The sequence below is a fragment of the Danio aesculapii genome, chromosome 14, assembly GCF_903798145.1.
Source record: "Danio aesculapii chromosome 14, fDanAes4.1, whole genome shotgun sequence".
NCBI classification, from domain to species: Eukaryota; Metazoa; Chordata; class Actinopteri; order Cypriniformes; family Danionidae; genus Danio; species Danio aesculapii.
This window is the reverse complement of record NC_079448.1, coordinates 25,924,662-25,951,687: the sequence shown is the minus strand read 5'-3', so window position 1 is coordinate 25,951,687 and position 27,026 is coordinate 25,924,662. Positions and strand designations below refer to the sequence as shown.

The 27,026-nt window shown below is 36.3% G+C and overlaps 1 protein-coding gene across 1 annotated transcript in view; it reads right to left on the bottom strand.

The window, feature by feature from the left end:
* The window catches only part of sh3rf2 (SH3 domain containing ring finger 2), a 37,122-nt gene extending 31,693 nt beyond the window's left edge, over positions 1–5,429 (bottom strand). Inside the window, 4 exon segments of the mRNA XM_056472452.1 lie at positions 513–608; positions 1,840–2,106; positions 4,471–4,828; positions 5,315–5,429. Of these exon segments, the coding sequence (XP_056328427.1) occupies positions 513–608; positions 1,840–2,106; positions 4,471–4,827 (720 nt within the window). The 5' untranslated portion in view covers position 4,828; positions 5,315–5,429.
* Positions 5,430–27,026: the final 21,597 nt, after the last annotated feature.

Below are 27,026 nucleotides of genomic sequence, written 5' to 3'. Positions count from 1 at the left end.
AAAAAACAGAGAGAAACTAAGCATTTTTAAGTAGTCTCTTATTTTTTCATTCGTTCATTCATTCATTTTCTTTTCGGCTTTGTACCATTATTAATCAGGGGTCGCCACAGCGGAATGAACCAGCCAACTTATCCAGCATGTTTTATGCAGCAGATGACCTTCCAGCCGCAACCCAACACCAGGAAACACCCATACACTCTCATTCACATACTGTACATACACTACAGCCAATTTAACTTATTCAATTCACCTATAGCGCATGGGGTAAACCGGAGCACCTGGAGGAAACCCACGCCAACATGAGGAGAACATGCAAACTCCACAGAGAAATGCCAACTGACCTAGCTGGGGCTCGATCCAGTGACCTTCTTGCTGTGAGTCGATCGTGCTACCCACTGCGCCACCATGATGCACTTTCTCATAAGATCAGGCTGGTAAATACATCAGCTAACATTAACTAATGAAACCTTATAGTAAAGTGTGACCAAAAATAAAAAAAACTGTTGTCTTACCTCTGTGAGTTGCAAAGGAAAAATCCCAACTTTGTCTCTGAGTTTACCTTCCACCCAATTTTCATTGACTTGTTTAAGGAGAGTAATGCTGTCTCCCTGTGGGGGCAAACAGAGATAGCCATGTGTTATGCAGCTGAGGGTACACTGGCGCCCCCGAAGATGTTTACTTGGCTTGAATCACTCTGAGCTGCAGGCCCATTACACCCTTAACTCAGCTCCAAACCCATTTGGACCATCTGCTCTCAGAAGAGAAAAAAAAGCACTCCAGGAAAATGTCCTTTAATGGATGCTGTGCCTGAGACAAAACCGTTATATAATTCAAGTCCTGCAGTGTGACTAACAATACTGATGCATTAAAGAGCCAAAAGAAAAGAAAATGTATTTGCCTTCAAGCTCCCACATTATAAATAACATAATACCCAACATTTTTGTGTCCAAAGTTCCAATAGTCTCAAAAAGCTTCAGACACTTCAGTCACACATATAAATGTATGAATGTTAATAAAGCAAGTGGCTTTTTTATTTTTTATTTTGTAAAAGAATAGTTCACTCAAAACCATTATTTACTCACCTTTCATTTATCACAGACCTGTTTGAGTTTCTTTATTTTTTCTGTTGAACACAAAATCAGTTATTAGGGAAAAATGCTGGTAACCTGTAACCACTGACTTCCATTGTTTTTGTGACTATGTAAGTCAATGGTTACAGGTTTCTAACATTCTTCAAAATATCTTCTTTTGTGTTCAACAGAGCAAAGAAACCCATTAAAGCTTGGAACCACTTGGGGGTGAATACATTTTAATTTCTGGGTAAACTAACCCTTTTAAAAAAAACACAGTATTTTTTTTACACAAAACATTTGTTTTAAACTCTAGCTCTCCCATATATGAACTGGATTCCTGATACTTATGGCATCCTTTTTACTGCTGAACAACAAAGAATATATTTTGAAGAAAAAAAAAAACAGTAGCCACTGGGATGCATAGTAGTGGAACCAAAACTATGAAAGTCAAAGGGTTTCTAATTTTCAACATTCTTCAAAATATCTTCTTTTGTGCTCAACATACAGTACAAACAAAAATTAAACAGGTTTGAAACAAGAGACAGTGAGTAAATAATGACAATTTTCATTTTTTAAGCTCTTTCCGGCTGTCAAAATGGTAAGCCATTGCAAACTAATCATTCCCAGAGTTTAGCATCATTTTAACAGATGGTTTGATGTTTTGTTAGAGCAATGGCATTTGTGCATTTTTCAGTATGGCAAATTTAACTCTGAAAGCAGAATAAATAAAACAGGATTGATAAGACTATAAAGTATAGAGATGAACCTTGAAGAAGGTTAAGCATTCCTTGCTGTTCTCTCGGTCCAGATTATTAGCATTGAAGTCATAAAGAGCTCTGCAGAGGGCCAGAGGCTGAGGCTGCTCACTCATGACCCGCAACACATTGACTGGAACCAAACCGCTGCTCTCTTTGCCTTCTCCATAATACCAGTTATCATCTACTCTCCACCGCAGATAAATGATGTCACCTGACTTCATTGTGATCTCCCCTGGTGCATTACCCTGGAAGTCATATAACGCTTGGGCTTGAACCTATAACAAATGCAAAGTATAGAGAAATCAAGAATAAGCCTGGATCATACTAGTGACAGCTAAAATAAAAGTAATGCACTTCTAAGAACATACTAATGATACATTTTGACATTTTTATCACTTTTAAATGCATTAGATTACCATACAATGAAAAAGGTAACAATGTCATAATATTATGTAAAAATTTGTATAAAATGTTACAATTCTATACAGGTCTCATAACATTTCCAAATTTGAAATGACAGTTGATTAAATTCAGGGTTACTACAGCATTTCCTAACTTTTCTGAAGCTAAAAAATTGGCATTGTGTTGTCTAATAATTAAACGTGTTGAAACCTAATGACTTGATTTTGATATGAAATGTCAATTGCAATAAAAATAAACTTAAATCAAGAAAAACTGAGAATTTTCAAGCAGTCTCATGTTTTTTTTCATAGCTGTATTTATTCTAACATGTGTTTGTTAAATCATATACAATAATATGTGATCATACTCCATTGTATTAGGTTATACAGTATATGGAATGTTTAGCTAAAAGTAAAACCTAATAGTTTGAAGGAAAGAGGTAGAATAAAGATTTAAAATTAAAATTAATTAAAAAAAATTTTCAAAGAAAATCAGTAAATTAGTATATTTTTGTAGCATTTTGGCTAGATTTAGCCTCATTACAGTATAGAAATGATTGTGAAATCTGTCACAGATCTTACTAGTATTAAAGTATATTTTTATGTTTGTGATTTGCTGTGGTTTTCAAATAAATAAATAAATATACACAACGGCCAAAATAAGTTTTGAACAAGTCAGAATTTTTCCTGGTAAATATATTTCTAAAGAAGCTCTGGTATGAAATTGACCCAGATTATAGTAAAATCCCAAACAAACAATCCAAACAAACAAAAACAATCTGAAAAAAATTATGCATGATAACAATGGAATAACCCAAGGTTACTACTGAATTGTATTGAAGAGTTTGTATAAAAGTTTTTTTTTCTTCGTATTGACAGTTCCAAGACGCCTCTTGTATGGAGAATGGAGTCACTTGCATTGTTCAGGTGTGATTTTTTCCAATATTTCAACATGGTCTTTAAATCTTGGCAGTCTGGTGGTCTCATCTATGGACCTTTCTTTTCTTTTGTGAAACTGATTGGTAATGTTTGAAGTCATTGCCATGCTGAAACGTCCACCAAGGCTTCATCTTCATCATGCTGGTAATGTAAGTGTTTGAACTGAAGTAGCAAACATTAATTTACACTGATGAGGGGCAGGGCTGCTTTCTAAACAATAATACATTTCAGCTGCTGTCTGAGCTTCCCATGCCTTTTTACACCTCCCTTTCTTCATGTGTTCAATACTATTTACCTGTGTCGATTCATTTTATTACACATAGCTTAAACTAACTAGCTTTGTTTTCTTTGCATGTATGAATTTCTTACATTTTTTAGTCAACAGCACCTTTCAAAATATGTTTTTCTGAGAAAAATGCTGACATGTTCAATACTGTTCTTATACAACACTTATATAGTAATAAACACTATATTATAAATATAGTAAAGACTACATTTTAAACAGCTAATTAAAACTAAATGTACTTTTTGGACTGTAAATATTCTAACAGCACGTTTTATGGTATACTATTTCCCTCCAGAACTTCAAATGCATGCCTACTAAATTACAGGCATGGAATGGTAATGAATGTAGTGGAGAAAGTTTCCCCAGAGCATTAAAGCATCTCAAAGTTTTAAACAGCACTACTGTTTGTGCTGCAAATGCAATGGCTTTTTTTCCCAACTGAAACTCAAATCCACCGACCTACTTAAACTAAATCAAGGCCCAGTGTGTTTCAGTGGACATTGTGTCAAACACACAGAAAGGAAAGCTGACCTCCCAATTAACACAACACAAAAACCTGACTGAATGATATATTGCTAACTACACATTTCATTAAATGCACAGGATTACTGTCAAATGGAAAATTATGATGATGGCACAACAAGGTAACATGACCCATACGGGACAGAGTTTTGGAAAATTCATATTTTGCAAATTTAGCAAGACAAGCATAATGACTAATCTAAATCACTAATTCACTAAAACATGGGCTATTTCACCTCAAATTTGGGTAAAATTTAACGACAAGCCCAACCAAGTAGTTGGTTTTGACCACATTATACAACATTTGAGTTTAAATGACCCAGCAATTTTAATTATAATAACTAAATAAAGAAAATAAACAAGCATAAATTATAGCACAAAGCAAGACTGAATTACAATACACCAACATGAGCTCCAAAATAAAAAACACTACGCATTTCAAATGACTATACACGCTCTAATGCAACAAAAGTACATGTTGTATGTCTTACCCCCTGGGTGTTCTGCTCCTGTTTGGGCAGATCTTGAATGTAACTGCTGAAATGGTCCTCCTGAGCCGGAGAGCTCACATATCGGACGGCTCTGTCCCTCGTTGTGCTCAATGGACCCCATTCGTGGAGGCTCTCTAAGAGTCTTAGCAGCAACGGGTTAGTGGGAAGCTCCTCCACTGATCCTGGAACAGCAGCTCTGCACTCTGGGCAGCACAACTGATGAGGGTGTGATGTCTCCTGCTGCTGAAGGCATGATTTACAGAACGTGTGCTGGCATGGCAAGACCTTTGCAGACACGTCCAACGGCTCCATACACAAAGGACACTCCAACAACTTCATAACAGCCAGATCCTCCATCCTACACACAACTCAATCATGAACATACACTCCTCTGGCACACCTGACACAAGATTACACCATTTACAACCATTGATAACACATTCTGAACTACTCCAGCCCCAAATACCCCTTATTAGATGATGGTTCTCATTGTCAAGCTGTTTCTAATGACTCGAGCTATTTACTTCCGTCAACACCTGCTCATCTCGCTGTTGTAATATGCAAACAGGTGTGAACGCAGAAGAAGCGAACTACATTTTGTAAACACAGACACGACATAATACCTAGCACATTTAACTAGTATTTACCCTACTTATGAGTACATTTTGATGGCATTTGTTGTGTCATTATCGTGTAGACATGAAAAGCAGGTTTTCATTGAAATCAAGATCGCAGTCAGTGCGTGACGTCACGTCTACCTGGTTACACGAAACACGTTCACGGTGAAAACGAGTTAGATATAACCTTGAACATTGTACTCAAATTCAGTTAAATATTCACATACCTCGTGGTCTTGTAGGAACAGATGGACAGAAAAAAGGCTACAGGCGAATGACAGAACAGCTCTAAACTGGATGTGTGGCGACAGGTGTCATCTTACACCTCAATGTCACTGAGATTCAGCCGGAGAAATGGACGAGTGATATGAGGCAACACGGAATTGGAGGCTGGATGCATAAGTCCAAATAATGTTTTAATTGCAACTGTAACCTACTCATTCATTTAAATAGGCCTACATTGTTTCACTGGTAATGAATCAGTGAATTTTTTTCTGAAATGTATTTTAGAGAGATATAGCAATAATACTAGATAATGCATTTGCTTACAAAAAATAACAGTGATAAGTTATAGCATATATATTTATTTATTTTTTGACAACATTAGTATCTAAACTTTTTTCTTCATGTTAGTTCAGATAACTAAAGTTAAATTGGCTGTAACTCTTATATTGTTGGTAAATTGTGAAACTACTCACTAAAAATAATAAAAACTGTTGAAGCGTTTTAAATTTTTAGTTAATCTTAACTAAAATAGTTGACTGATGGTAACTAGAAAAAAAATAGTAAAATATCAATTTATTTTTAAACAAATGTTCCATGAAATATGCGCAAATTGTTCTGACCCAAGGTCAAAGTAAGTCTAATTATTACTTAAGCCGTTTTATTTTCTGTATATATATGAAATATTTACCCTCTTGGCAAAATTTGACAAATTACATTTATTTTGCACTTTATAATCATTTATATTGTACAATAAATATTAAAAATACACTACATAACATTCAATACCACAGATTTGTAAATATTTGTTAAATATAATAAGTTTTTAAAATTTGCAAAATAAATGACAGCAATTAGCATGTCACACAGTTGAACGTCCAAATGTTTGTTTGTAATTATTGATGGACTTCAATGAATTAAAGAATAAATGTGTAAATATTCATGCATTCATTTTCTTTTCAGCTTAGTCCCTTTATTAATCTGGGGTCACCACAGCAGAGTGAACACCAACTTATCCAGCATATGTTTTTTCTTCCAGCTGCATCCCAGTACTGGGAACCATCCATTCACACTCATTCACCCACATACAATTTAGCTTACCCAATTCACCTATACCCAATGTTTTTGGACTTGTGGGGGAAACCGGACACCTGGAGAAAACCCAATATGGGGAGAACATGCAAACTCCACACAGAAATGGCAACTCTGACCCCAGCCAGGGCTCGAACCAGCAACCTTCTTTACTGTGAGGGCAATTGTGCTACCACTGCGCCACCATGCTGCCTATGTGGAAATATATATGTTGTAAATGTAATTGGCTAAATGTTTTAATTTTTATGAGTTTAAATTTAGACAAATGTGGTCAACACCGCTGTCAATTGGGTACAAACTGAAAAAAATTAGCAACACTTTTCATAAGACTTATTGTAAATTTACATAAGCAAGCTAATGCATTAATTAACCAACAATAAGAAATACATTTTAATTATTAATATTTATTAACATTAATAAAAACATACATCATTGTTTTTCATGTTAGCACAGTTCCATTAAATAATATTTACTAATACATTATTAAAAGCAAACATTTTTAATGTTGAAATTAACCGTACATACACTGATACATGTTTTAGATGTTTGTTTTTTCTAGAACATTTAATAATTTAGTTTAAACAATGGAAACATTCTGCTTTTGCTTTCCATTTGTCCATCAGACCATAAAAAAAAAGTTTAGTGATTTGAAATTAAACAGATAATCAAAAGTAATGACATTTGTGCATCACAACAATCTCAGTGTTAGATATATTTGAGGAAACCAAAACCCTTGAGGTCAGACAGACCAAAATTATAATTTTATAGTAAGGACAAACAGTTGAAAAACTAATTATCTTGCCTACTTGTCATGCTAAGAAAGTATAATGCAATTTATTAAATATAAGTCCAAAAAAAACAAAAATGGATTCAAGCCTGAATGGTCTAAAGTATGAGAATCAAAGTTGACTGCACTACATAAGAAATCAATAGCGGGACGAGTTACATGGAAATTAATTTCATTGCAAGGTCCAAGTTCACTTAAGACATTATTGGGTTCATTTTTAAAATACTAGTGCCCTCTAGTGGTGAAGAAAAGCAACTAGTTGATGTTTTAAATGTAGCATTGCTTAATAATTGTACGTAAGTTTTTCTTGAAAGCAACCCTATTGGGAAACTAGGTATCTTGTTCATTACTTGCAAAAAAAAAAAAAAATCCCCTACATGAATATGCTTGAGTCAGATAGATTAATGAGCAGCGGATCTATTGACAGATAAGACTAATATGATGAGTGGCGACTGCAGTCTTACTCATAGCACAAATCATCTGCAATGAAACAATCCAGACATGATGTTTTGAATCTTTGGGATTTCAATTTCACACATCCCTTAAAACCCCAAAGTCCCGTTAACATCTCAGAGTTAAATTATTCATTAATATTGGCTCTGCGTTCTGCACAAGTTCAGGACATTCACTTAAATTTTTTAAGGGTGCATGAATTTTTTATCTGTTCTGTAAGTCTGTAGAATATGGGGGGTTTTAGGAGAATCTTTAAAAGAAGGATTCCATTGCTTTTTATGTTGGAGATTTGCTGCGGTTTCATATCTGTTTTTCAGTGCTCATTGAAGTCCTCCGTGTCTGATCCAGCATGCTTTAAGTGATTCTTTAATCATTTGTTTAGGTTAGTTTAACAGCCTGACACAAACTTGGAAAGGCTTTGGCTGCTGTGAGACTGAGTGTTGTGAAGGATGCAGAGTAATTGCTGTAGCTTAATGAGCTCTTGCTGGGGTATTTGTATTCTTTGGTTGCTTATCTCATCTAGAGAAGAGTAGAATAGAGAATACAGATCTGGCCGGCAGAGGAGCAGTGTATGTGGCTACAGAAATAAGCCTTTCTGTTCGAATTTGAAGTGCTTCCTCTCTACACGAAATATTATTACAGACTCATAAAACCGGCATTCTATTACCTTTCTCCTTTCATTTTTCATTCAGCTGGTTTCTTTGTTTTCGGTCGTTTATTCAGATTTGTGCTTTCTCTGCAGTTTGAAGTAATCAAGTCATCGGAGTTCTGTGGGAATGAGTCTATGGGTGTTTATAGGCTTCCATTACAGGCCATCAATTATTCATGGGCTGATTATATGGCTATTGTTTCCTGCCATTATTTCTGAGAGTTTACATTTATCAAATTGTCCACCCACAAATGAAGGCGTATTGCACTCTTTCCTTGTTAAGCCGGAAGCAGAGTTTACTTTAAGCCACTTATAACGATTAAAATATGAAATATGTTGAGTGTTATCAAGGCCTGATAGAGATCAACAGTAAATCTGAACGCTGTTAATGTATCCCTAAGAATAGTGTCATTTATGTTGTGGTTTTATTTATTTTTTGTTTTGGGGGGATTTCAATCTGTTGTTTGCATCTCCCTTGTTGATGTTTCTGGGATGCTACAGCACCTTCTGTTTGCAATGCTTCTGATGTTTTGTTAATTATGGTTATATGCATATGTGCAGCATGTGTGGTTATTTTGTTCAGAGTGTTTAAAAGAAGAACCTGCTGTGCAAGACTAACCCGAATAACAACATTTTTGACGGTTCAAAGCCATTCTTGTATGACACTGAAGGTTCAAACAATTCCCACAGATGAAAGTTTATACTCGCTAAACAAAAGAAGCAAAGGAAATAAGAGTTTAAAATCTGTAACTTGGATTGGCAGATAGATGGACAGACAAACAGAACTGTTATGCATTACAAGTGATAAAAAGATAGATTTTAACCAGTTACTAGCATGATGGAAAATTATGTTAGCATGTGCTAGGCTACTTGTTACACTTTACAGGTGATATTGATGAACAGACTGACAGATGGAAAGATTTTTAGTCGCTAGCATAATGTATAGTTAGTATGTGCTATAGGCTAGTGATGTACCCAGACATTAAACTGACAATTTCAAGCTAACGCTTCTCAACATAATGTAACAACAACAATGTAAAATGACCCAGTTAGTTTTCTTACACATTGTTAATTGATTTTCAGTCAAAAACTGTTATATAATTGTCACATTTTCACTCGATTTCAGTCGACTGGATTTAAAAAGGAAATAAGATAGATAGATAGATAGATAGATAGATAGATAGATAGATAGATAGATAGATAGATAGATAAAACAATATGGAAAACACTAATTAAAAAGCAAGTACATTAAGTGTTTCTAAATTTAGTTTGACATGTATTTCATTGCAGACAATACAACAGCACATTATTTAATGTGTTCCTTGTGATTTTTATTGTTTGTGTGTTTGTTTGTTTGTTTGTTTGTTTGTTTGTTTGTTTGTTTGTTTTAATAAACACATTAAAATTTTGATTCTTGCAACATGTTTCAAAAACGTTTTGTAATGCTGCCAGTTCATGTCACAATCCTTAAAAGACGTTTTGGGACTGAAGACACCAAGTAATGAAGTATTTCAGGTGTAATTTTGTCCCGTTGCAAACAAGTCTTAAGGTGGGCAACAGTACAGGGTTTTTGTTGTTGCATTTTGTGTTTCAAAATGTGCCACACATCCTCTCTTGGATACAGTTTGGGACTGCAGACAGGACAGTCAAGTACCTGCATCCTCTTCATCCGCAGCCAGGACTTTATAATGTGTGCAGAATGTGGTTTTGCATTGTCTTGTTCAAATATGCATGGGTGTCCCTGGAAAAGATGTCTTCTTGAAGGCAGCATATTGTGCTCCGTACTTTGTACTTTTCAGCAATAATGGTGCCATCACAGAAGTGCAACTTACCACTGATACAACCCAACACCATGAACAACCCAAGCTTTTGGACTTGTTGCTGGTAAAAGTCTGGATGATCCTTTTCTTCTTTAGTCCAGAGCACACAGTGTCCATTTCTTCCAAAAAATACCTGAAATACTGATTCATTTGACCACTCTATGCCTATCCCAGATGCCTCTGAGCCCAGAGAAGTCAGCTGTGCTTCTGGACACTTTTAACAAAGGGCTTCCTTTTGGCACAGTACGGTTTTCATTTTTTTTTACAGTTTTAACACACATATTGTGGAACTTGACAAAGATTTGCCAAATAGTCCTGGGCCCATGTGATGATATCACTTACAGATGAATGACGATTCTTGATGCAGTGCCACCTGAGTAATCAGAGTTCATGTTCGTTCAGCTTAGGCTTGCGCCCTTGTCCTTTAGGCACTGAAATTTCTCCTTATTCATTGAATCTTTTAATTATGTTATGCATTGTTGAAGATGAAATATGCAAATGTCTTCTTATCTTTCTTTGAGGAACATTGTTTTTAAACATTTCAATAATTTTCTCACGTATTTGTTGGCGAACTGGCGATCCTTGGCCTATCTTTGCTCCTAAAGGACTAGACCTTTCTCGGCCGCTTTTGTACATAATCATATTTACGATCACCTGTTGACATCACCTGATTCAAATCACATCATTATTTAACCAATTTACCTGATTCATTCATTCATTCATTTTCTTTTTCAGCTTAGTCCCTTTATTAATCTGGGTTCGCCACAGCGGAATGAACTGCCAACTTATCCAGCACATGTTTTAGGCAGCGGATGCCCTTCGAGCCACAACCCACCACTGGGAAACACCCGTACACACTCAATCACACATACAATACACTATGGCCTATTTAGCAATTCACCTATAGCACATGTCTTTGGATTTGGAAACTGGAGCAACCCCACGCGAACACGGGGAGAACATGTAAACTCCACACAAAAATGCCAACTTACCCAGCGACCTTCTTGCTGTGAGGCATTTGTGCTACCCACTGCACTAACGCGTCGTCCAATTTACCTGATTACTAATCTTAAATAGTTCCTGTCCCAACTTTTTTTTTGGAATGTGTTGCAGGTCTGAATGTTAGTAAAGGATGTATATTTACAAATGAAATATTTTGTGCTCATATTAACTGCAATAAAACACAAGTTAAAGTAACATTGCAAATCATTACTTTCCATACTGTCCTGACTTTTTCTGATTTGGGGTTGCAGACAGACGCACGGACGGACGGACGGACGGACGGACGGACGGACGGACGGACGGACGGACGGACAGACAGACAGACAGACAGACAGACAGACAGACAGACAGACAGACAGACAGACAGATAGATAGATAGATAGATAGATAGATAGATAGATAGATAGATAGATAGATATATAGATTGCACAGCATTACAATGCATTACAAACGTTTTATTTGTCACAAAATATGCAATCAAAATATTCAACCCTTCAACCCCCTTTTACGAAACAAAGTAGAAAATCTGTCACATTGGATCAGCTTAATTATCCTTGTCTGAATGCCTCGAATCTAATTTGGAAACCAAATGTTAGCTGTTTCAGTAGCAGTAGCAGGTGGTCCCCTGCCAAATGTCTTTAGCATCCATCTGCAGTGCACCTGTGCTCTCATTCTGCTTCTGCTCTGGTTCGGCAGGTTATATGCACCGCGTGTCATTCTCCATTGAGAAAAGCCTTGTCCCTCTCAGCTCTGGGCGATAGCACCATAACACAAGAATCCATTGTACACAATCAAATTAACGAACATATCTCTGGACACTAATGCTTCGCCATTATGAGGACATCAAGCCTGGTTTAGTCCAGTGCTGACCTGAAATTCATGTTCATGTCCATTAAGGAAGGACTGTCATCTGTGTGGCATCTGTGATGTTGTGACATTCAGCCTGACCTCTAGGCGAACCGTCTAAGGTCCTGCTTGCCTTCTGGACCTGACAGGCCATCATCAGAAATAAACCTCAAGCACTCTCATTACCGAGGATATTACGCTCATTTGCACAAAAAATTATCTGATACGGCCTGGGTGGATGTGTGTGTGTGTTAGATGGTGGTGTGCATGCAAAAAAAAAAAACACATCTGTAGAGCTTTACATCTGGCTGTGAATATTAAAAATAGGACATCAACAGAACATGCATAAGACTCAGTCCATACTGAAGCCAGCTTTTAATTGAAGAACACACAAACAGCTGTCAGAACAAGCAAAGGACCTAAATATAGGACACACACACACAAACATGCTTGCAAGCCAGCTGCCTCCCTGTTTGTCCTCCCTGAGAACACTCTATTTTCACAAACACAAAAAAAAGAGCAAGAGAGAGGGGGGTTGACTACAATGTAAAGCCAAACTCCCCTTTTCGGCTCTCTGGGTTAAGGCTGATTAACTAGCAAAATTAGAAAAGCAACCACAATGACCTCACGCCAAACACGTTTATGAAATAATTGATCTCCTCCAATTCCCTCATGCTTTATTCCCATTGATTTCCAATGAGTGCTATTGGCCCCGAGGAAAATTCCATCACTGGTGAATAAGAAAGCAGGAAGGGAAATGAGGCCACATTTAACATCAGTGCACACAAAAAGGCACTGTCGGAATGCTTACTGAACTGATAAGACCTTTATTTATCATAGCGTGGCTATTCATAAACAAAGAGAGCGAGGGACAACTCTGCGATGAAAGCAGAAAATCGCTTACGGTGATTTCCGATCTCAAAACGCAAAGAACATTTCGCTTTTTGAGTCGCGTTTACGGAGCTCATGTGAAATAAACAGGCCCCTTTTAATTATTTCCCCAGAAACCGTGCAAGAGGCTGTTTGGTTTCAAAGTGAACTTGTAACATGATTACATAGCTTCCCACGTGTTTGTAAATGATGAAACTAATTCACGTCTGAAATATACTGGCTGCTGTTCTCACACTTATCTGCCGGGAAACAAACCAGCTCAGTAATCACAGCTTTGATGTGTTTGTGTGTATCTAATTCAAATTCCATACAAAGATTTCATTTCTGAACTCGGCCAAGGATCCAGACACACTTCTTTTGCTTGAAATTTTACGCCGCAAGTCCCCCGAGTTTTGTCCTTTTTATTACACATTCGCAAGCAAAATCTTCTCATAAGTCTTCTGTTGGAGCTTGCTTCCGGAAAAAACTAGTATTATAACAGATCTGTCATGTGCAGATATGTTTATTTCATGCATGAATATCCCTTTTATGTGTTGGTTCTATAATACAGATTTTCCTAATGGAAGTGCATTCTACTCTGTCACCGGATTGACATTCTTAGATGGTGTGTGGATGAGTGTCACACATCCGGCAAAACATCAAATCAGAATGAAGGCAATGAAAACAAATGCTGCCATGCCTGTATATTTTCTAATAACTAAAGGGAGGGTTCACACAAAATGTATTCACTCTCAGGTGGTTCCAAACCTATAATCGTATCTTTAATCTGTTGAACACAAGGAAAAAAAATTGAAGAAAGCGGCAAAACTGGCAAGCATTGACTTCCATAGGAAAAACAAACACTGGCCCTCCTGGATTGAGATTTGTGACCTCTCCTTTAAGCAATAGTTTCACATTGGTAATCACGCTACAGAGTGATTCTGCTGAACATCATAGGCTTGCAAACATTTATACTAACACGGCACATTTACATTCAGCAAACGGCATTTTAAACTTAGTGTGTGTGTTTGCAAATCTGAGTTCAGCGAGTTTGTATTTGAGTTCTGAGAGAATCGCCAACTGAGCATCTCCAAGCCAAACACTGCAGTTGTATTCCTTAATGAATTTGTTTTTAAACAAATCTGATGCTTAAATTATTCAATGACTCACTCTTAAGTATATAGTCATTAATTAATCAGTGGCTGCGTTCCAATTTATATTTTATGCACTTCCCTCGCTAACTTCATTCCGTCTCGCTGACTTGGATGTACGTCATGACTTCGACCCGCAGCAGGGGTTAATGTGACGTCAGATTTCACTGCACTTGAATAATGCGAACACCCATGAACCAAAGTTCACCAAAAGAGCTGCTTAAGCTATGGTTCACGTCTGATGTGAACACTGTCATACTAAAATCACAAGTGAACCACTATTGATAACAAAATAATTGAAATGTACATATTTTTTTCTGACTGAATAGATGCTTTTAGATAATTTAAAGATAGCTTTCCACTCTTGCCAAATTTATTTCCACTCTTATTCAGCAGAAACTGGTTCAATTTTTTATTACTTTAGTGATGCATAAACATATGAGCTATTCTGACATATCATATTTGAATATTGACATATTAAAACCAATTTTAAAAAAAGTCCACAGTTCAAATTGAGTCAAGCAGTCGATCAGTGCATCTGAAATCACATACTTCCCTACTATATAGTATGTGAAAACAGTATGTGAGCTGAGTAACATGTCCGATTTTCATAGTTATTTGAAAAACAGTAATGATACTGTGATACTGTGCTTCCACTGAGATTTTGAAGTGTGCATCCAATGGACACTTTACTATCCCATAAATCAATGCAACTGACATGGGTAAGTCATATAATAATTACAAATGGGGATGTAGTACATCTGAATTTCATTTATACTATTCATATTCCTATTATATAGAATGTATTTTCTAGCAGTTGTGAAACATATTTAAATTTAAGTGTAGTACCCACTTTTTTCCATTAAGTGAGTCTCTATACAGGTATGTCTATTATATATTGCCTTGGAGGCACTGCTTTTCCAAAGTCCCAGCAACGTCCTTTTTTGATGGGCCTAACTCTTGCAAAAAAGGATACTTTTGAACTGAAAATCTTACACCCTTCATGTTTCAAGAATTGAAGGGTGAATTGTATCAACTCATTCAGCTCGAGAGGATACGCTTCTTGGAACCAAAATCTCAACACCAATTTCAAACTCCATGGCATTCTTTTCTGCATTTCCTCAAAAATGATTAGTGCTATGTTAAAGATTTATTGGAACAATTGATCTTACTCTCATAATTACATTTAAACATTGATTGTTAAATACTCTCACTGCCCGATAGGAGTCCATTGATGATAGAAAGACATCTACTGATGTCCGAAAGACTTCTGAATGACAACCAAAGACATCAACAAATGTGACATCCGAAATGTGTCTGAAAGCGGTGCACTGATGTCCTAAAAACATCTGAAAGTGGTCCACTAACGTCTGAAAGTGGTCCCTACTCATCAGATGTTGAGAGACCAACCTGTTTTACATATTTAAAAGATGTACGAAAGACATCCAATGATGCCAGAAAGAGTTCCATTGGTAACCAAAAGACATTGAAAACGTCTCAATATTTCCTGACCTGATATTTAGGTTTTTATTTGTTTGAGAAGGAAATCTGTATTCTCTATATTGAAGAATGTTGGAAATAACAATTGCCTTCCATGGTTTTTTTTTTGCCAATTGCTGCTTGTTTTCTAACATTCCTACAGAATATCTAGTTTTGTGTTCAACAGAAGAAAGAAATTCATAAACATTTAGAACCAAATGGGTTTTAATCAAATGTATTCTTTTATTATAAATATGAGTATGAATATGTTAACCTTAAGGCCTGCTCAGCTATTGTAATTAAGCGGCACAAATGTACAACACAATAATGCTCTTCTTGAATCAAAACTATAAATGCTATTCACAGCTATTCGCAGCAGGTGCAATCGTGCATGACAAACCATGGATTATTTTATTGTTGAGGTTTGTTTAATTTTTTTGACCAGTGTGTCATTTTTTTCTGTCGCCCCTGCAATGAAATGGAACATCCAATTAGATTTGAGCTTTTGATCATGTACCCAGAGCTGCTGCAGTTGCACAAAAGGGTGAGACGAGTAGGGCTATAGCACTGAAAGCTGTTTTGAAAAACCAGCTGCCGACACCAAAGAAAAGTGCTCTGGAAAAGAATGGAATGAATGTTTGTTATCTTTGGTGCCTGAGAACAGAGAACATCTGAGAAAGTCACAGCAAGTACTAAAACAGAAGCAAAAAAGAAGTTCTATATACAGCAAGGTATGGGATTTGATGGAGAGTTTAATATTTTATTAAAGGTGTGTGAGCATAATAGACAGATTTAGGTAGATAATTTATGCTTAGATAAATAGTTTATGTTTGGTGTAGTACCAAACTTAATTTATCTTAATTTACTGTTGTATGTTGTGTGGTGTACAAGGTTAAATGCAAAAAATGACAACACACATACAGAGAGTGTACTAGAGGAAAAAGAGAAGACAAGTGTTGTTGTGGATTGGCTGCCAAAAGTACATTGTTGTGATTAGCAGCAGTTATTTTGCATGCGTTAATCGTGTTTAAATGCCATAGCTGGCCCTTAAATGAAAGGCCTATTTTGACCTATTTGGAAGGGTCGTGAATATTATTGAGCTCTGCTCTGTTGCTTTTGGCATCACCAAACTGAATAACAAATTGAATGTTTAAGAGCTCTTAAGTGGACCTACCCTCTCAGAAATAAAGGTATGGAGCTGTCACTGGGGTGGTACTTTTCAAAGTTTAAGGTCGGTTTTCCTCTAAAAATCACCCCGCATGATTACATTATATTAGACATCACAGCAATAGCGTCATTGCAAGATGATCAATTTCAGGGGGTTGAGAGTCCTGACATTGTTATTTTGGGGGTCATGGATTGAAAGATTGGAAACCCCTGGCTTAGGTAGTGCAAAAATCTCCAAAAATGGGGTTACAAGTTCATATAACCCTAGGAATTGGTCCTAGAATGAAAGGTCTGTTTTTACCTTATTGGAAGGGTTATGAATATTAATGAGCTCTGCTTTGATGCTCATGACAGGGACTGACACTCACACAGTGTGATATACTATGAAATATAAGCAGAATAATCATACTTCAGTTGTCAACAAATATTTTTTTAAAATCAGTAGATGTCTTGTCAATGAAGAAAATCATGTTAGCAAGTAGCGAGGGAGCTATCTAAAATGTAACCTAAAAAGGCTAAACTGTAATTTTATTTTTCACCTTGTGATAGCACGAATAATGATCAAACCTTTAAATTTGCATTACCTGAGAGCTCCGGTGTCCATTTCAAAATAAGAGTCCTGCGTACATAGGAAATATGATAATATAGGCAATCATATTTAGTGTAAACACACGAATAATTAGTGGTTCGTCTCACTTTGTTTTGTCTTGCTCACTGTGAAAAGGCCTTTAGGTTATCTATAAGCCAATATGCTCAAAAAACAGTGGCAATAAGATATATGCATTCAAAACATATACTTAAACTCACTCGAGATTCTGATGACATCACTTTGAACTTCAGCTTTTTATCAGATTTCTGGCCAATCAATGGTCTATAATCCAAGATATCCCTTTCTCTCCACTAAAAATAGAAGTTAAAGCTACCGCTGAAATCAGTGTCTTCAATATTTAATATATGATAAATGGTACACAGTTCATAAGGAGATAAATAATTCAGAGAGCGTAAATATGCTTTCCATTTAGGTGAATGAAGTTTGGCTTCACATTAGTGTCACACAGACCACACATTGCATACACAGTCTAATTTGGTCAAGATATCACAGAGTGGATCATATGTGGAATATGGTGCAGACCACAAAGCGTATTGAACCCGATTGAACTCTACACAAAAAGCTGCATTTAAAGTGATCTGGAAGCAATTACGAGACATGATTATACAGCATTATTAGTTGTGGCTGTCATAATATGTCAAATGAAGCTTTGGTCGAGCTCAGCTGTGACATAAACAAAATACTATACAAAAAAAATGTATATGTATATGTGATGTAATACTGTTCAAAATGCCCCACCCTCTGTGTTCCTGTTTCATCAGATTACATCACCACACTGAAAAACATATCGCATGTTTAGGAGCCCTTAAGTGGATCTATGAAGGTGCAGTGCACTGATGCAAAATGTTTAAATTGTTCTCTGATGCATAAATAGATGGTATGTGGCTTTGGTAAGTGTAAAAAAATCCAGAAATGGGTTTACAAGACCATTTATAATTCAATTCAATTCAATTCACCTTTATTTCTGTTTCTATTTCTAAGTAGCTTTACCTAGAAGATTATAGTAAACTGAAACAGTGTCAGTCCAGTTTTTAGAGTTTAAGTTTAGTTCAGTTCAATTCAGTGTGGTTTAATATTCACTGCTGAGATTCCAAACACTGAAGAGCAAATCCATCGATGTGCAGCTCTACAGGTCCCGAACCATGCAAGCCAGTGGCGACAGCAGCAAGGAAAAAACTTCAATAATTGGCGAAAGTGAAGAATTAACCCTAGCAATTGGCCCTTGAATGAAAGATCTGTTATACCTTATTCGGAAGGGTTGTGAATATGAAGGAGCTCTGCTCTGATGCTCATAGAAGTGGCTGATGCTCACACAGCGTGGTGTATGAAATACACACAAGCAGAATAATCATACTTCAGTTGTCAACAAATATTTTAACAAAATCAGTAGATTGTCAACGAAAAACTGAAGCAGGTTAACAAAGTCATGCTAGCAAGGAGCAAGTGAGCTATCTAAAAATCTAAAAGCTATCCATAAATAATAGCAACGTGTTACATGATGTGGATGCAATTTAGTCTAAACTGTAATTCTATCTGACAAAAGGGTGTGTGTTTTCAGGGATTAATGTATCAAAACATGAGCAAAAATTAATATCATCAGCTATTTTCATCTTGTGATAGCACAAATAATGACTAAAGCTTTAATTTTTACATTACCTGAGAGTTCTGGTGTCATTTTCAAAACAAGAGTTCTGCAAACATAAGATATATGATAACCTTAAAAAATGATTATTGTTGTAATATCAGTAGGAAATGTTATGGCCAATCAAATGCTACTGGGAAAGTGCTTATTAATGATCCCTTGAGTAACCTCTGAGGCAGTGTATTGTTACGATTTCACTGGTCTTTTACACTCATGGGATTTACATGAGAACAAAGAAAGATGTTTGAGGCTCACGGTGTGTCATTTCCATATACAAATCTTATTATTTAACTATGACTAGGTATATCATGTTTTTTCGTTCTATGGTACATTTAGGAAAGGCTGGAGAAAAGAAAAGGTTCTTTATTTCTCCAAAAATGCTACATTTCTCATCACGAACTACGCAAAATACAAAATATAGGTCTTAATACTGTACATACATGACCCATTTTCACCCAGATCAACGTGATGAGATTTATCCTTATGCTTAATTCAAAATCTTACAGACCACAGAGACGTGATTTTTGAACTTATTCTTACAAATTAGCACCCGAGTCTCACATGGTTGTGATGCTACTGAATGCCGACAGAGTGATGACATCTCTCTGTTGTGAGTAGTCGAAGAAGCCAGGCCTGAAATGCACAGCAGATGAGGTGAAGTGACAGAAAGCCCAGGCCACGGCTGAAAATGAACCATGCATTCACTGTGTGGCAAAATAGCATGAGTAAAATGTCACCTGCACCCCGAGGCATTCCTGAGTATCTCTCATGGGTCACAAACCACCCCATCATCGTGGGACACTCCCGGAGCCAGGCTGTTCGGCTTTCATTTTTCAGTAGTGACAGCTTGCCCTCTCTGGAACGTCTTAGACAAATACTCCAGTCTGCTGCCATTTAGATCCTGATTTGGTTTTGAGGTCACGTATATATTTTTTCCTCTTAAATGCTCCCTTCAGGTAATCAGTTTTGTTCTTGTTTACCCACGGCTCCCTGTGGCTCACGTCTCTGTTTACCTGTGCAGCTTGCAGGAACCGTTGAGAAATATCTGCATCTGCAAAACTGCCTGAATCAAAACAAGTCAACCCGGCCTGGGGCCAGACTATAGATTTAACTAGTGTTCATTAAGTCCAGCAGGGCTCATAGACTCTCTCAAGGCTCACCTTGCACAGTAATGACTGTGGCGCCGCGATCTGTCGAGTCAGTGAATCTTTGGACTGATAGAGCAGTATTAATGTTATCCGCAGCAATAGATTAAAACAGCAAGCAATAAATAAAGTCAAATGTTGCAATCTACTGACATGGCATAAAAACTTAATTCAGAACTGGGTATTTATGTTTTATGAAGGAATGCGAGTGGGAAAGTTGCTGCCATGATGCAAGACTGCGAAGAATTTGAAAGAGCTTTGGTGTTCATGTAATGGTTACTGTCTGGCAAGTTGTCGTACACTGTGTTCAAATATGTCTACTTCCATAAGCATTATGTCTAAATTCATATTCTCCAAAAGATAGTGTGGTAAAAATCACAGTGAACTTGAATTCATAGTGTGAATAAAACTGTACCCCAAAACAGCAGTGTATGAATTCATAGTATACAAAAAAAAAAGAGCAGTGTGTTTGAATTTGTAGTATGTAGAAAAAAACAGTATAGCAAAATAACAGTGTGTCTGAATTCACAGTGTGTGGAAAACAGTTTGACAAAAGAGCAGTGTGTCTGAATTTATATACTCTTTAAAAAAAGGCTGTGTTGTATTTATCCGATGCTGGGTCAAAAACAGTATGGACCAACCCAACATTCATTCATTCATTTTCTTTTCGGCTTAGTCCCTTTATTAATCTGGGGTTGCCACAGCGGAATGAACCGCCAACTTATCCAGCACGTTTTTACACAGCGGATGCCCTTCCAGCCGCAACCCATCTCTGGGAAACATACACACACTGATTCTTACACACACACTACGGACAATTTAGCCTACCCAACTCACCTGTACCGCATGTCTTTGGACTGTGGGGGAAACCAGAGCACCCAGAGGAAACCCACGCAAACGCAGGGAGAACATTCAAACTCTAACCAGCGACCTTCTTGCTGTGAGGCGACAGCACTACCTACTGCGTCACCCCCAACCCAACAGTTTTGTTTAAATAATGTTTTATTAAAATGTAATTAATAAAAATGAGCACAATGTCTTTTTTTACCCAGCGTTGAGTTATTACGGGCGACATGATGGCACAGTGGGTAGCACTGTTGCCTCGCAGTAAGAAGATCACTGGTTCAAACTCGACTGAGCCAGTTGGCATTTCTGTGTGGAGTTTGCATGTTCTCCCCGTGTTCGCGTGGGTTTCCCTTACAAGTCCAAAGACATGCGGTACGTGTGAATTGAATAAATTAAATTGGTGTATGAGTGTGTGTGAATGCAAGAGTGTATGGGTGTTTCCCAGAGCTGGGTTGCGCTGGAAGGGCATCTGCTGCTTAATGACATATGCTGGATAAGTTAGCAGTTCATTCCGCTGTGGCAACCCCTGATTAATAAAGGGACTAAACTGAAAAGAAAATTAATGAGTTATTACAACCGATAATTTGTTTAGTTTACTATTCAAAAAAACAGAGTGACAAAAGAGTAGTGTGTCTGAATTCATAGATTTCAAAATAAGTCCTGTTCCCCCTAAACTACCATACTCTGTGTTATATGGAAATGCAGATTTTAAATATGTACAGTATTTAATAAGGTATTATAATTTCATACAATTTCAACCTTTTATTCACCAAACACCTCGAATTATAAAACCCAGAATAAGGATACTGTTATTACACTGTAAAACCCAACAGTCAACTTTATCAAATGAAATGAGTGTAGTTAACTCAAAATTGACTGAAAGTTAATTCTAGTCATTCGAAAAGCGATTTGAACTCAGTGTTGAAGGTAATGAGTTAATTAAATACCTCATTACTTCAACTTAAATGGAGTGAGCTCACAGTAGATTAGTTTAACTCAAATTATTTGTAGCAATCGGTTTCCTCAAATGGTTTGAGTTGCTTTAACTTATTGGGTTTTACTCAGTTGGCTTGAGTTCTCTTCATTTATTGGGTTTTACTGTGCTCAGATTGCAAATGGTTTAAGTTCGCAATACTCATTAGGATCAGTTTTTGAACTTAAATGGTTTGTTGCAATCCGTTTCCTCAAATGGTTTGAGTTACCTTATGTTTTGGGGTTCTACAGTCTAGGTGCTTTGCAGGTTGCATATGGACCAATCATTAGTATGTTCCCTTTCATATTACTTACATGTATACAGTTCTTACAGAAAAGTACACCGTAAATTCAATATACTTACGTGGATTTTTGCAAGTTTAATGTCTTGTTGTTACCACCTTATTACTCAAACATTACAGTTTGTTTCTTTGCATGTTATAGAAAAGTACACCATAAATTCAACATACTTATGCGGTACTTTGTATGTTGAATGTCTTGTTGTTACCCCCTTATTAGCAATATTTCTGAATTTCATGCTAACATTAATTCCACACAGAATATACTTATTTATTGGTCAATAAATACATTTCAAACTGAATGTACTAGACATTATGCCATTTTGGACCCATGTAAGGAAGCATAGGACTGATTTTGTGATCTACCAAGCTAAAATAATAGGCCAGACCTCAATGAACCAACATTTAACCCTAAGCATGAGCAATAGCGAAAGTGATGCTTACCAGAGAGAACACGGCTAATAAATAGAAGTGCTCTCTCTGAGACGTTGAGTTGCTGTGTGTGGCTCCTCTCTTAAAGAGTGGGCCGAACAGATCACTTAAAGGAGGAAAAGTGCAAGCTTTTATGACAAATGATCTCTCTCTGCCCCTCACCACACCATCAAGGAGGTAAACATCATCTGTTCTGGCCCTGTTTTCTGATGGGTAGATAATAACTCACATCAGGAGGCTAAATGAAACTCACCGGGAAAAAGGAGGAGCAAATTACTCTGCCTTTCTACCCCATGACACTCATAGAAATGGAGATAAATGCGAGGGTGTTTATGAAGCAACTTGCCACAGATATTTTCACCTGATTATGTGCCACAGCAAATTCCTCTCGTTTACATTTTATGTTTATATTAACATACTATATTTATTATAGATTTTGTGTAGATACCATATATCTGTACATGTTTTAAATGCATTTATTCCTAATAATGACATTTTGTAACCTAAATTGGTCATAAATCAGATCTACTATTTTGTCTTTCTTTCTTTTCCATTAATTAAAACCTGTTTTAACACATTTTAATCCAACTCAGGCTCATTCTGAAAACATACCTCTATATACATTTATGGAGAGCACCAAATATGTCCCAGGAGCTACTTTTTTGCAGTTTTTGTTTTCTCGTATCCACCATGGGCCACTGTGTATGCGTTTTGAGATCCCAAATTTCTCTCACAAGTGCCTTTTGCGCCTGCTGTTCTAGCATAAATCCACCAGAGGCCGCTGTTGACTGACTGTTTGACTGACTGACCGAATGACTGACTGACCGATCAACTGGCCCACCCTCATCCTTCCCTAAACCCAACCAATAGTGTTTTCAAAAGCACTGATTGACCCATCCATCCACTTCCCTAAACCCAAACGAAAATTGAAAAAAGCAATTCAAGAAAAAAAAGCCCTCGTCTGATTTTTACCATGTTTTCAGATTTTACCACATCTTATTTACTAGTTTGTTTTATATTTTGGATTCTGTTTTGTCTTACCCGCTTTTTGGAACCATTCCTCACTGGACTCAAACCACGTTATCATGGTCAATCCTTCTTTGTGTCTCAAGTCCACCGACGTACATGGCGAGCTATTGGACAAACTGGTATTGGTGGGAAAGCACAAAAAGGAATGGTGTCATACCGCCCCGTAGTGTTTGTTTTAAAAATGAAATGGAGCCATACGTTCTTCTGGCTACATAATTTGCGGTCTCCAGAAACATATATAGAGCTACATTTTCAGAATGAGCCTATGTTGTTTTAATCTGTTTGTAGTTCATTTTTAATTCTTTGTTGTTTTTATTTTCTTGTTTCTTTATTTTTGTTAATGTAAATCCCCTTGAATTACCATTGTGTATAACATGTGCTATACAAACAAACTTGCCTTGCCTTGCCTAAATAAAGAAAAATAGTCACATACTTCCAACGTAAATAGTGTGTAGACAAACCATGTGAAGCTGTTAACTGGGTCTCCATTAGGGTTTCCAATAAAGGATGAAGTTGGCTGCTTTCTGTTTAGAGTCAGCTGTGTTGTCGTAGATCTGAGATACTTTTAAATTCTGATGGTAACTGTTTTATGAAAACAACATTTAATTTATGTTTGTTTTTGATATTGTGCAATTCGTCAGGGCTAAAAATATACAATGATCAGGATGTCAAAATAAACAAAAACATACCCCTCAGGAAATTTCCACACATACAGTGCATGGGTGAGTTTTTCTCAACTTCATTTTATGAAAAAAAACTATGACCACATGAAGCATAAAAATACACTGTTATGTGCTATCAAGGGTGTGAAAAATTAACAGGTGGTGATAGAAGCCTTATGATGGGTTCACAACAAACATGGAGTTAAGTAATCGTGCAATTAAGTTACATACAAAGTCAGTGCAAATGCACGAACAAAGTTTTTTATTTTTTTTAAGCCCATAAACAATGTATACAATATAAGCTTATACATACAACAACAAATGGGCAAAATAATTATCTTTAACAATGATATTGTTAGTGATAACAATGATAACAATGAAATACCATTGTGCGGTGCAAATGACTTGGACTGGGTGATGCGTTTGCCGTGAACCTGCACAGTTCACCTCAGTTGCATCCACTGCACAAGTTTGAGAGGAAAATTAGCATGAGGTGAAAAATGTCCTGCGAGTAAAATGACATGCATTAGGACGAACCTACACTGTAAACAATTATCTGTTAATAAACAGTGTTTACATTCATTTACAGTTATGAATTGATTTATGGCACGTTGATCTCTGCTCAGTCGACTTGTGATATTGAAAATTCAACACTGCAGTTTAACAAAGTGATTTTATTGACATTTTAGTTGTTGAAATAATATAATGTATAATAAATAATATATAGAGAAATAAGTCTGCAAAATAAGCCTGTACTGGGAGTTTATTACAAGGTTTTTATACCATAAATATAAAACACTAACCCAGAGAATATATCACTTAAAAAAAATGAAAGACACTAGCTATGTTTCCATCCACCTATTTTATGCACATTTTGGGTATGCGCATAAAAAACCGGGTGATGGAAACGCCAAGATGCTCATAAATTGTGAAAATGCACATATCAAACATATGCGTATATAACTGTGTAGGATAAAGTTATTTTTTACTAATTTTCTCATCTTTGATGAGAAAAGATGCGCATAAACTATGATGGAAACACTTTTACTGAATAAATTCCAGTATGTACTATAAAAAACTGTACTTTTGATATTTGGCTCCAGTTAATCAGGAAGGGACGTTCAGGAAGTGACTGTTCTCCTGGACTCATTGGATGGAAACGCTGCTTTATTTGCATGTTTTTTATGTGCTGTTCCAGTTATGCACATACATTTAATTTGCATCTTTGAATGGAAACATAGCTACCAATAAATGTTGTTGGAAGACAGATCACGGTCCCATTATGAATTCAAAAACATAAATAAAAGGGGAAGAATAAAACCCTGAATCACCAAATACGGACAACTGTTAAATGTTGCATTAGATTAAAGCAATCTCAGCCAATCAGAAACTACAAAACAGCGCATGCTGACATCATGACAGCAAAAACACACTGTAAACAGGCTTTTCAGTAAGTTTTCCATGTGAATGAATGGCCTAACCATATAGAATAACTGGCAGAGCCTCAGCTCTCTGACAACACCACTGACTCTAAACAGGAAGCAGCCGGGTTTGTCTATTTTTGGGATCCCCTGACACATTTCCATTAAGGCCTGTGCTATTTGCAGCACTTTTCTGTATTTGCATGTGTTGTGAGAATTTGCATGCATGTTTGTTGTCAAATGGAACTTAAGAAGTTCTTTCCATTTGTTAATGTTTTTCTATTTACATGTGTTTTCTTAACTTGCAACATGTTTGAACTCTGTTGACCACTGTGCCTTTGTCTCAAAATTCAATCCCTGATTTTTTCAAGTTAGACATCAACCTTCTTAGAATTGCTCAATCTATTCAGTATAAACAACATAAAAAAATATCTGTTTCAATTCATCTTATGCTAATTGTATAGGGTCATCAGCTGTAAGTATGGCTAGGCCGATAAACAATATTACAGTATACTGTATCTGATCACAATAAAATTGATGTCAATAACAATGATAAGCTCTTGACTTTTTACTCTATATTGATCTAAGAGCCAAACATTCAGCAGAAATGTGCAACAATGGGAATCTAAAAGTGTGTTGATATTAGAGATGTACCGAATCTTCAGCCAACAAAAAATTACTGGCTGAAAATGTTATGCCATTTAATAGACCCTCTCATTTTTTTTCAGTCATAGTTGGGGTACTCTTTTAAATCTGGAAGCACTAACAACTTATATCAAGATATGTACAGTTGAAGTCAGAATTATTAGCCCCCCTTTAAATTTTTTTTCTTTTTTAAATGTTTCTCAAATGATGTTTAACAGAGCAAGGAAGTTTTCACAGTATGTCTGATAATATTTGTTCTTCTGAAGAAAGTCTTATTTGTTTTATTTCGGCTAGAATAAAAGCAGTTTTTTAATTTTTTAAACACCATTTTAAGGTCACAATTATTAGCCCCTTATATATATATTTTTTTTGATAGTCTACAGAACAAACCATCATCATACAATAACTTGCCTAATTACCCTATCCTGCCTAGTTAACCTAATGAACCTAGTTAAGCCTTTAAATGTCACTTTAAGCTGTATAGAAGTGTCTTGAAAAATATCTAGTCATTATTTACTGTCATCATGGCAAAAATAAAAGAGACCAGTTATAGGAAATTAGTTATTAAAACTATTATGATTAGAAATGTGTTGGAAAAAAATCTCTCTGTTAAACAGAAATTAGGGAAAAAATTAACGGGGCAAATAACTGAGTGGGGCTAATAGTTTTGACTTCAACTGTATCTTTATTGTTCAATA